Raw genomic sequence first — 10,996 nt, 5'->3', positions numbered from 1 at the left:
CCGCCCCCGCCCGGGAGCTGAGGCCGCGCCGCCATGTCGGAGAAGGGAAAGCGCGGGGCGGAGCACGTGACCGCCGCGCCCCGCCCGCCCTTAAAGGGCCGCGGGATGGGGCCGCCCGCGCCGCGCCGCGCCTAGCACCGGAGGTGAGTGGGGCCCGGGAGGGGGCCCGATCCCTGACACCACCCCGCACCCCCACCCCCTGGGGAGCCCCCGCGGTGGCCGCCGTGCCGGGCCAGCCTGCCGCTGCCCGGGGCCGAGCCGCGCTCCCAGCGGGTTCAGCTGAGGCGAAGGAACGGTCGGGCAGCAGCGCGGTCCCTGCCTGACCCCGAGCCCGCCTGCGGCGCAGGGGCTGCCCCCCCAGCGCTGCTGGCGCCCCTTTTTCCCCCGCAGCCCGCGGGGGTGCCGAGCTCCCCCCCGGCGCTTTGCCCTCGGTCTCTCCGTGGCCGCCCCGCTGGCGAGGCGGCGGATCCAGCCGCGGGCCCCTTGCCTGCCCCGTAGGACCGTCAGCCTGATGGCACGGCCCAGGACAGCGGGGCCCTGGACGAGTCCCTTGTAGGCGCGCGTGCCCCATGTGAAGTGTACATCTGTGCACCTGAGTTTAGCTTGGGTGGTGAAACGAAGTTTAGGGTAACACAGACCTCCATACAGCATCTGCGGGTGTCAGCTCAGGCCTGGAGGCAGGAAAAATGTCCTGCAGCGAAGCAAATGGGCACCTCCACGCTGATCTTTGCTCTGAGGGCTGCAGGGTGATGGAGACAGAGGGGCACGAGTGCTGAGCCAACAGAGCTGACACGTGTTTAAGACTGTCTTAGTTTGCAACTGGTTTTGTTGCTTAGAAAATTTGTTTTCTCTTTGCAATAACAGCAAGCTTCTACCGGGAAATCTGTGATGCATCTGATAGTAAAGAAACTACTCCAAGTACTGCCTGTAGACAAAATCTCAGTGGGGCTTTTTTCGTGTCTTTGTGTTTCTAGATTGTCAGTAAGATACCGACCTTTCATCAACAGCAAGTCTCACCCTATAGTCACATTAATACATGAACTCTTCCCTTGTAATAGGTGTTAAATTTCAAGTGTGAAAACACAGGTCGTTTAATTTGCCTGTGGTGCTGTGGCACACGGAGTTGACTGCACGTGATTTTGTGCCACTAGTTTGATCACCAACATATGCTTTAGGATTATTCTCCCAGATTAGTGCCATGTGGATGTCAGGCAAAGTCCTCTGAGAGAGCTTGGTCAGGCCTGTTACTGTGCACCCAGTTGCTTTTGCTTCACTTGTCAATAAGCCTGTGCTGCTGCTTTTTACCATGGTCACCTATGTTGGTACACAAAAGATTTAAGACTTCCAGTTCCTCTTGGCAGTAGAAGGCCTGCGCTCTTTTATCATATCTCCTGCCAGTTGGAGAGAGGTCCCCAGGTGGTAAAAGTAGACTTTCTCCCACAGGGTTTTGCTTGATTGGCAGCTCAGTGTAAACAGTGGAAGATGAGTTCAAAGTCTTCTTGGATGACCTAAACCCCCAGAGCTTTTGATAAGGACAAAGTGTGCATTGGCTCATGCAACCATTTCCTCCAAAACAGGCTCCAATATTATGTAATGCTCGGATGGCTAGCTGCTTCCTAGTGACAATTTTGAGTTTTGGCAGGTACTTAAGCAAATAACGCGGATCCAAAATTTACAGCAGTTCTTCTCTAAATATATGTAATCACAGATTTTAAAGGCATAGGGTGAAATGCTTTGGGGAGTTAAGTGGAGCTGGGCATCCTAGACCCACTTGTACCAGTTGATTTGCAGTGCCGTTTTCCTTTCTGTGAAGCCAACAAGCACAGCTGATCATGTTACAAAGCAGGGAGAAGGGGATGGACTCCGCTGACCTTGTTTCCAAGCAGCCACAATTAGTGAGGAAAGGAACATGAACAGTGTGTCTAGTAAAGGAAAGCACCGAGTGTATGCAGTGATACTGGTGCAGGGGACAGTTGTCTGTGGAGATGGTGTGTCTGGTGGAAGAAGGCTAATGGTTAGAAATGCAGCTGTCTCATGCCAGCAGAGACAAAACAAAGGATGGTGTTTGTGGGGATGGCCTGACCAGAGGGGATTCTTCACTTTTTTTTCTGATGCAGGAATAGTTTGTGCATTCTTATGTACCTGCCCCATTAGCACTTGCTCTCCTACCTAAGCTGTAAAGAAGGGCTGCCTTTTGGGAACAAACAGTATGGAAACTCTGAAGATGGATATGGTCCAAGAAGCAGCTGCTGTAGGGGAGGGGGGAAAAAGTCTGCTGGCATGTCCAGCCAAGGCCACAAGATCAGAGCCTCTCACCTGATGCATGAATATCATGGCTTGCTAAGTTGTAGTCAGGGCAAAAGTGACATTGACCTGAATCTTTTGAGAACCAAATTTGACCCAGCAGGCACAGAAGAGCTGCATCAAAGTGGCATGAAGCCATCTGCTGTGTTATTTCTCTCAGCACTGTCTAAACACATGCTTTTTACTGTGCTTTCACCAGATCACCCACTACAGCTTGTAGCAAGGGCTGGCAAAAGGGACCCCTTGATGAAGATTAATGTTGGTCTTGGCATAGGCTTCCTCTTCATCTGCTGCCCACCCCAGCAGTAACCGCTCCTTGCTGAGATCCGTGTCCTGTCTTGTACCCACTGTGCTCCTTCTGGTCCTCTCCTCCAGAGAGCTCACCATGGTCAATGAGACCCAGCATACCTGCAGTGCTAGTTCCAGCTCCAAGTCTGATGGTGGCAGCAGCAGTGGGAGTGAGAGCTCCAAGGACAGCTCACGCTGCTCCACCCCCGTCCTCGATGCTGACCGTCATGAGCGGCTGCGGGAGAAGATGCGTCGACGGCAGGACTCTGGAGACAAGTGGTTCTCCTTGGAGTTCTTCCCTCCACGCACAGCCAATGCTGCTGTCAATCTCATCTCCAGGTGAGGGCTGCAGGGTGGGAGAGGGGAGAGATGAAGTGGTTTTGGTGGAGGGCTGGGAAATAGCTAATGAGGCAGGCTCTGCCCCATGCTCTGTCTCCCCTTCCAGGTGACGAAGCAGGTAATGGGGCTGTGCTTTCCTGCTGAGGAGGGTAATGGACACCAGGTAACTTGTCTTCCTTGGAGGCCCTGAAGAGTTAAGTGTCATGGCGGGGTTACTGAGGGGGACAGATTGTTTCCCCTCTCCTGTTCTCTGTGAAGATGGAACAACCCCCCTGTCATGTTCTGGGGCTGAAGCAGAGTGCTGGGGGAGAACAGAGCAGAAAAGTACCTACTAAAAGCAGAGTATTAATTGATAGGCAGTGTGCCCAAGTCTCTGGAACAGAGACTCTCACTTGTTTTCAGAATTATCCAGCCACTATGGTTTGTGCTTCTGTTACTGAAGACTACAGTTTTAGCCTCTGAGATGGGTGTCCTGAGAGCTAAAGGTTATTCTGGAGCCCAGTGGGGAGCCCCAGGAGCCACCATGTACTCACCTGGAGGAGAAGAAGCAGTTTCATAACTCTTTTTGTATATGCCAGTGCCAGGTTTACTTTAAACAGAAGGGCCTGTTCCAACGTAGAGCAGAAGAGAGACAAGTTAGAGCAGCCTTTGTTTCTTCTGTTAGGCACACTTGGGAACACAACAGAGATCTGGTCCATCTTTTCATATTTGTGGCCTCTACAGTTAAAGCTGGGAACAGGGGGTTGCAGCATAGTCCCATCTCAAAAGGAATGGGACTCGCATTGCTGTCTATTAGAAGACATATCAGTCTAATAGAGCATGCTGGGAGGAAGTTGATTCTACAGAGAACACTTAAGTTGTCTCTTCTTCAAAGAGACTGTAAGCTCCTCATAGAGCTTTAAAGGGTGACTTTCCTTATTTACATTGGCCACTTGCTAAACTCCCTAGCTCAACACTTTTCTTGGTCTCTCCTGCTGCTATTATCCCAGCTTTCTCTGTCTGTCACTGGCATTCCAGCACAGAGCAAGATATCCCAGGCAAAGAGAGGGGAGTTGGCTACGTGGTAGGCTCACACAGCTCTAAAACCAACAGGTTTGACCGCATGGGAGCAGGTGGTCCACTCTTCATTGATGTGACGTGGCACCCTGCAGGGGACCCAGGATCTGACAAGGAAACCTCTTCCATGATTATTGCCAACACTGCGGTCAACTACTGCGGCCTGGAGACCATCCTGCACATGACATGCTGCAATCAGACCAAGGATGACATCACAGGGCATCTGCAGAAGGCCAAGAGGCTCGGGTTGAAGAACATCATGGCGTTGCGTGGAGGTGAATCCTTTAGTCCTATGAAGCATAGGGCTGAGGCTGTATTGCTATTGTGTTCAATTCCGGGGTAAAAATGGAAAAAATATGACTTAGAGGCTCCTTCTGCTGTGGGAAAAGTTGAGATGGCATTTCACTTGATCCCTTTATTAGCAGTCCTTCCAGCTCAGGGGTAGACAAAAGCAGTCCATGGGTAAAACTGCAAACTTGGAGGTTTCATCTTGTCTTCCTTCTGATAGTGGGTTTTTACAGCACAAGCAGATCTGGGTCCAGCAAACAGTTGGAGAGCACTGTGGATTTGTTCTCTCCTCAGATCCTGTTGGTGAAGAATGGGAGGAAGAAGTAGATGGCTTCAACTATGCTGTTGACCTGGTTAAGCACATTCGCAATGAATTTGATGATTACTTTGACATCTGTGTGGCAGGTAAATGTCATTGCAGAGTGTGGGTAGGGTGTCAGGGAAATCAGCTCAGCAGTCCCTCTCTGGACCTGTGCTGTGACAGCACGATCAGATTGGCTACTTTCTAATTTCTAGCATGTTGTCCTGACCACCAGGGTTTCACTTGTCTTTCCCCCCCCCCCGCCTTTCCCCCAAAGGCTACCCCAAGGGTCATCCTGAAGCAGAGAGCTACGAGGCAGACCTGAGGCACCTGAAGGAGAAAGTCTTTGCTGGGGCAGACTTCATCATTACGCAGCTTTTCTTCCGATCAGAAACCTTTCTCAAGTTCATGAAGGACTGTCAAGCCATTGGCATCACCTGCCCTGTTATTCCTGGCATCTTCCCCATACAGGTGAAATCCAGTAATTCTGGTTTGGGGGGGGAATAAGGATCCAGGATGTCAGGTTTTTGTGGGTCAGGGCCTGAGAGAGGTCTCTAAATATCCTCCACATTTCTGGGAAATGAGTGTGCTAAATGTGATAAATCTGTAAGTGGTTTGCCAAAGTAAACTCTTAGGCATGTAATAATAAGCTTAAAAGGTTTTCTGTGCCCATATGGTGAAAGGGGATATAAAAGACAATGGTTTACCAGTCTTAAGGTGTTAGTCATTACTGTCAGCATGCTGGGCTCAGGCAAAGAAATGGGAAGAAATCACCTGAAGTGACATGACCAGGACTAGGTTATCATCCTAGAGATGGGGCCTAGGAGTAGAATCCAGGAGCCCCAATTTTAAATCTGCTGCCACAAAATCGAGATCAAGTACCTGTGTTACTGGGGTGTCAGAAAAGAACATTGCAAAAATGAAAATCCCCTGCATCCTCATCCAGGGTTACCACTCCCTGCGCCAGCTGGTGAAGCTCTCCAAGCTGGAAGTGCCTCAAGAAATCAAAGATGTGATTGAACCCATCAAGGACAACGATGCAGCTATCCGGAACTATGGGGTGGAGCTGGCAGTGTCCATGTGCCGGGAGCTGTTGGATAGCGGCGTGGTGCACGGGCTCCATTTTTACACCCTCAATCGGGAAGTGGCTACTACCGAAGTCCTTAAGCGCCTGGGCATGTGGAAGGAGGACCCTAGGTGAGCAGAATAGGCTGGCTTCTGTTAGTTCCTCTTTCACATCCATCCATCCATCCCTCCCTCCCATTTACTGGAGGCTCAAGCAATGGATGATTAGCACCTCTCCTCTGCTGCTTTTTTTTAGCACCTTTCGGCACTTAGAAGTTCACCCTTCCTGCAGATCTCTGACAAAAGTGGGGAGGAATAGAGGGGATAGCTGAAGGATTAATTTGTTTCAGTCTGGTGGCTTTAAAGTAGCCTGTTCTGGAACTTTTAAAACCTAAACCTTAGAGCTGCCACTTGGAAAAAATATGGTTTTTTGAGGTCACAACAAACCTCAAAAACCAGGCTGGGTGCTATGTAAGCTCCCACTGTGGATTTCTAGGGTTCTCTGAAGTTGATGAAGGGAATATGGACTTTGCTCTGAGTCCACAGGCTTCAGAACAGACAAGAGGAAGAAAAGGAAACAGGATAGCTGTATTTGCTTCTTGTTAAAAATAGCTTCACACAGTGCTTTTCCCTTACCTTATCCAATTTTGGGTGTCAGTCCTGTATTTAACCATTTAACGGGCACCTACTGAGCATCCTGTGAGGGAACTGAGTAGGAAAAGATTTTCCATAGAGGAAGAAGAGTTTTCTGTCCTACTTCTTGACAAATAGAACTCTTCTCAGCACCGTTACTTGATCTCCCTAGCATCAAAAGTTCTCCAGGGGAAGGGCTTCCAGCCTCTAGTGGAAAGTCAGCAGAAGAACTGTGTTAATATGTCTGCTTCTCCCATGCAGGCGGCCCCTGCCCTGGGCAGTCAGCGCTCACCCCAAGAGAAGAGTTGAAGATGTTCGGCCAATCTTCTGGGCCTCTAGGCCAAAGAGTTACATCTATCGAACACAAGAATGGGATGATTTCCCCAATGGCCGATGGTAAGGTGTCAGCCTGCAAGGGCAGTGAGGTGGAGGTGTGGTATGAAGGCCTGCTCCACAGTTGGTCTCTGTCATTAGTGGGTGTCCTGGACACGCTTTGGGCTTGACAGAACAGGTGGCTTCCTAATGGTGTGGTCCCCACTTGCTTGGGTTTGAATGAGGTGAGGAGAACAGCACTAGGATGTTGAAGTTTTTGGTCTCTAGGTGGATTTTGTTGGGATACTACTTTTCCTGCATCACCAGATCAGCTCATCTTCCTCAGTGGCCTGTTAATCCTGCGTCTGCTCCCCTTGCAGGGGCAACTCCTCCTCTCCAGCCTTTGGGGAACTGAAGGATTATTACCTCTTCTACCTGAAGAGCAAGTCTCCCCGGGAGGAGCTCCTGAAGATGTGGGGAGAAGAGCTGACTGGTGAGGAAAGCGTCTTTGAGGTGTTCACGTGTTACATCACCGGAGAACCCAACAAGAATGGGCACAAGGTGAGTGATGGCCCAGAAAGGAATAGTCGGTGTAGCACAGACAATAGTGTGTATTTCCTCTTGCTCATGGTACCACACTGTTCTTCTAAACAAGAATTGGCACTTCCCTATCCAAAAGGGCTTGCTGAGATATTATAGTGACTGAAGGTAATCCAACAGCCAGAGCTAGGGCTCAACATAAAAGAAAAGCTGCCTATGGTATAACAGGACTAGCACCGATAGACTTCAGCAGTCATTCTTTAGGATATCCTGCCCCTTGAACCAAATCTGGGAATTCTGTCCTGAAGTAGGTGTGTTTGAGACCATTAGGCTACTTCTGAGTTCTTTCACCATCCAGATGGTAACGAAAAGGTTGTTACATCCATTGTGACTCCTCCTTTCTCCTCATGGTAGGTTACATGTATGCCTTGGAACGATGACCCTCTTGCTACTGAAACCAACCTTCTGAAGGAGCAGCTGGAGAAGGTTAACAGACGAGGAATCCTGACCATCAACTCCCAGCCAAACATCAATGGCAAACCATCCACAGACCCCATTGTAGGCTGGGGGCCCAGTGGGGGTTATGTCTTCCAAAAGGTACCACACTACTCTGGGCTAGGCAGCAAAGAGTTACGACCCAGTTTGGTCTCCAGGTCCCAGGCTTTCACCCAGATAATCCTTCTGCCGGCTCCTTATATGTTAATGCCTTCTTGCAGAGATGAAGCAAAGCTCCTTTGGTGTCCTAAGAGACAGGCTGTCATCTCTATCACTTACTTCATAGCTGTTTTACCCCACCTCAGAACGTCTGTTGAACATCTATGGAGTTTCTTGGGTTTGCTCTCAGCAAGTAATTATTGGTAGCTTCTTTCAAGAGTGGGGCTCTGAAGTTTTAGAAACAAACACGTGCCTGCCCACTGCATCTGATTCCATTCAGTAATATAGAAAGCACCCAGGTTTTTCATAAAATGGGAATCAATGAGATAATATGTCTACCATCCAGCTTCTCATGGTAGTAACTAGGCATTTAAAATTTCCCCTATCTGTCCTTCTCTAAGGCAGAGTTCTCCACCAATTCCTCCCACCCCACAGCACCACATCTGAACAGCACAGCAAGCTGCCACTTTCCTTCTCTGGCCTGCAAGCAGTCTTATCTCCCATGCCTGTCTCCTACAGCCGTGCATTTCCAGGCCCTAGAGCCTTGCCACTAATGGCTGTGATAGGAATCTCCCATCAAGGTAAATGCCAAGCAAGTGGCTCATACTAGGAAACAAAGCAGTCTTGTTCAAAAGGGATCCAAACCGCTAAAGCCATGAGACCAGCAGATGGCAAATGCAGTTATGTTTTTCAAAGGAAAAAATTCCCCTGAGGAGAAATCCATCATCTCACACAATAGCCAGGAAATGGGGGGAGGGGAAGCAGTTGTTAGGAGCAGCCAAGCACAGAGCAGCGGTAGATGGAGCAAGTACAGAATTAGGTTGTATAAGCACACAGGAAGACATGTGAACTAAAGATGAGGACAGGGAATGGTAGGGTGCTTGGGAGAGCCCAGCGGAGACCCCTGACTTCTGCTCTGGCCAGACTGGGCTGCCTTGGCAGGACTGCCATTCACAGTGTACCACGTAGAACAGAGGTTGAGCTCAGGCCTCTTCCAAGCACTCTACTCTGTCTAGCACAGACCGCTTCCCAGGCACAGCAGTTGTGATGCTTTCTGGAGCTTACTCCAGCCTGCCAGCTTAATGGGTGAAAATCAGGAAGACTGTAGCCTTCCTGAGCTCGCTGCTCCTAAGTTACTGCCTCTGCTCTCCGGAATTCCCCACTCTGCCCCCCCAGCTCTCTTACTAATTTGCTCAAGCATCCTCTGTAGGACACGTTTCTGGGAATGGATGTACAAGTCTTAAGCTGCCTGGTTTCCATGCAGCCCAGACTCTACAATTGTCCTCTTGGTTGCCTGTACGTGTCCCAGCCCTGCCCTGAGAAAAGGCTCTTAATCTCTTTGCCCTTCCCTCCCTGTAGGCATACCTCGAGTTCTTCACCTCCAGCGAGATCGTCATGGCACTGCTCAAAGTGCTGAAGAAGTATGAGTTGCGAGTGAACTACCACATTGTCAATGTCAAGGTAGGCTGTTGTTTACAGGACACTTTCTTTTCACCACCTTGGGAGAGAGGCAAATATCAAAGACTCAGATATCACTATGATCAAAGCGGGACATGAAGGCTGATGAAGGGAAGGGCAAGAGAAGCAAGTCAGCTGTGATGCACAGCAGCTGTCCAATCTCTTACACAGAGAGGGTAAATGCACTTGTTCCAACTCAATCCCTTCTCCAGCAGTTGCTTCAGAAAAGTTTTCCTTCCTTTGGCAGGGCCAAAATATCACCAATGCTCCAGATCTGCAACCCAATGCTGTCACGTGGGGCATCTTCCCAGGCAGAGAGATCATCCAGCCCACTGTAGTGGATCCTGTAAGCTTCCTCTCCTGGAAGGTGAGTCCTCCCTCTCTCCTGCTGTGATGCCCTAGAAGTTCAGAGTGGCTGGTTTAAGTCTGTGACACTTCTTTCAATTGAGTACTGTTGTGATCTTACCTTGCAGAGCTCCAGATAATGCTCCTCCTGCTCCCTCGGTGTAAGAAGTTTGCTCTGGCAAGAGCTCTTCACAGAGCAAGTGCCCAATAACAGGCTTGGGAGCTACCACTGTCACTGTCGTGGGCCCCAGAGCTCTGGGCAGTCGCGCTCTTTCCCCTCTTACACACACAGGGGCAGTATTGAGCCATTTTACTGCAAACGTGTCTGGTCTGGTTTTAGTCTTGACACTTCTTGCAATCAAGTACTGTTGTGATACTAGCTTTCAGAGCTCCAGATATTGCTCCTGCTCCCTCAGTGTAAGCACAAAGCTCCTTGCTCAGCTCTTGCAGTTTTTACTGAGAAGAAACAAGCCACAAGCTGGCCAGGCATGTGTGACACTGGTTGTCCTAAATGAAATAATATGAAAATGTAGCTTGAAACTGTGCATTACACCACTGTCCACATTATTTTTTTTTTTCCCCTTGGCAGGATGAGGCCTTTGCACTGTGGATTGAGCAGTGGGCCAAGCTCTATGAAGAGGAGTCACCCTCTCGCATGATCATCCAGTACATCCATGACAACTACTACTTGGTCAACCTGGTGGACAATGACTTCCCACTCGAAAACTGCCTCTGGCAGGTTGTGGATGATACTTTTGAGCTGCTGAACTCTCCGACTCAGCAGTGAAAATTCCTCTTCTTTATTTTCTCCTTCCGTCCACAGACTGTGGGGAGAGAAAAAGCAGCTCCTGTGCTGATGGTAGAGCACATGCTCCTGAGCCCAGTGACCCGGCTAGCTCTCTGATCTACCCACACTACATGCTCTTCCACCCCCAGCACAAAAGCTCCCTGACCCCTTCTCACTGAACATTAGTCACAACTACCTGAAGCTTCGAGCTGAGGCTCTAGCCTGAGCTTGAAGGCCATCTCTGTGGGATGAAGAGGTGCTAATCATGGCTATGTTGACTACAGTAACAGGAAAACTCTTGTGCATCAATGTGATAAAACTCAGTGGGATTCTGGTAGTGTTCTCATGCCAGAAACTCTGCCTTGGGGATAGACACACTCCTGTCAGCAGTGCCTATGCAAGGAGACTATTTCAGCAGTTACTAACCCTGAAAAGCTGCTCAAGTTGCTTTTACATTGCACTCCTAAGATGTATTTCTTCATAACTGATCATATCAGGCTCTTTTGCACTCACTCCAGAAGGTTCAAGTTTTCTCCCTAACTTTTATTGTATTTCCTGTTTTCTTTTTAATAGGAATGTGAATTTCACAAGTGAGACTGATTAGTAATCACACTATTTCTCAGATT

The 10,996-nt window shown here is 49.5% G+C and overlaps 1 protein-coding gene and 1 long non-coding RNA gene across 5 annotated transcripts; one reads left to right on the top strand and one right to left on the bottom strand.

The window, feature by feature from the left end:
* Positions 1-37: 37 nt before the first annotated feature.
* Positions 38-10,949, top strand: MTHFR (methylenetetrahydrofolate reductase). Of its 4 annotated transcripts, none has more exons than XM_074924549.1 (12): positions 38-143; positions 2,680-2,931; positions 4,024-4,262; positions 4,570-4,680; positions 4,854-5,047; positions 5,523-5,773; positions 6,536-6,670; positions 6,967-7,147; positions 7,541-7,723; positions 9,140-9,241; positions 9,486-9,605; positions 10,173-10,949. In XM_074924549.1, exons 2-12 carry the CDS (start codon positions 2,690-2,692, stop codon positions 10,368-10,370), a joined length of 1,956 nt encoding a protein of 651 aa, XP_074780650.1. In that variant the 5' UTR covers positions 38-143; positions 2,680-2,689; the 3' UTR covers positions 10,371-10,949. The 4 variants fall into 4 exon arrangements, with proteins under 4 accessions (XP_074780650.1, XP_074780653.1, XP_074780651.1 ...); XM_074924552.1 differs by having other exon boundaries at positions 107-143; positions 2,504-2,931; XM_074924553.1 differs by lacking the exon at positions 38-143 and adding an exon at positions 3,038-3,094 and having other exon boundaries at positions 2,825-2,931.
* Positions 2,833-9,506, bottom strand: LOC141969108 (uncharacterized). The gene is made up of 4 exons (XR_012634993.1): positions 9,406-9,506; positions 9,146-9,278; positions 3,465-3,536; positions 2,833-2,938 (listed from the first exon to the last, which is right to left on the bottom strand). It is a non-coding gene; the product is annotated as an uncharacterized LOC141969108 (long non-coding RNA).
* Positions 10,950-10,996: the final 47 nt, after the last annotated feature.

Source organism: Athene noctua, chromosome 22, assembly GCF_965140245.1.
Source record: "Athene noctua chromosome 22, bAthNoc1.hap1.1, whole genome shotgun sequence".
Classification (NCBI taxonomy): Eukaryota; Metazoa; Chordata; class Aves; order Strigiformes; family Strigidae; genus Athene; species Athene noctua.
Note: the sequence above shows the minus strand (reverse complement) of the source record. Positions and strands in the feature narration are given on the sequence as shown.

Excerpts from the sequence above, each read along its gene's own strand:
- MTHFR (XM_074924549.1), top strand. The coding sequence starts at position 2,690 with ATGGTCAATGAGACCCAGCATACCTGCAGTGCTAGTTCCAGCTCCAAG. Across the intron at positions 4,681-4,853 it reads CTTTGACATCTGTGTGGCAG|GCTACCCCAAGGGTCATCCT; the intron begins GTAAATGTCATT and ends TTTCCCCCAAAG. Across the intron at positions 5,774-6,535 it reads ATGTGGAAGGAGGACCCTAG|GCGGCCCCTGCCCTGGGCAG; the intron begins GTGAGCAGAATA and ends TCTCCCATGCAG.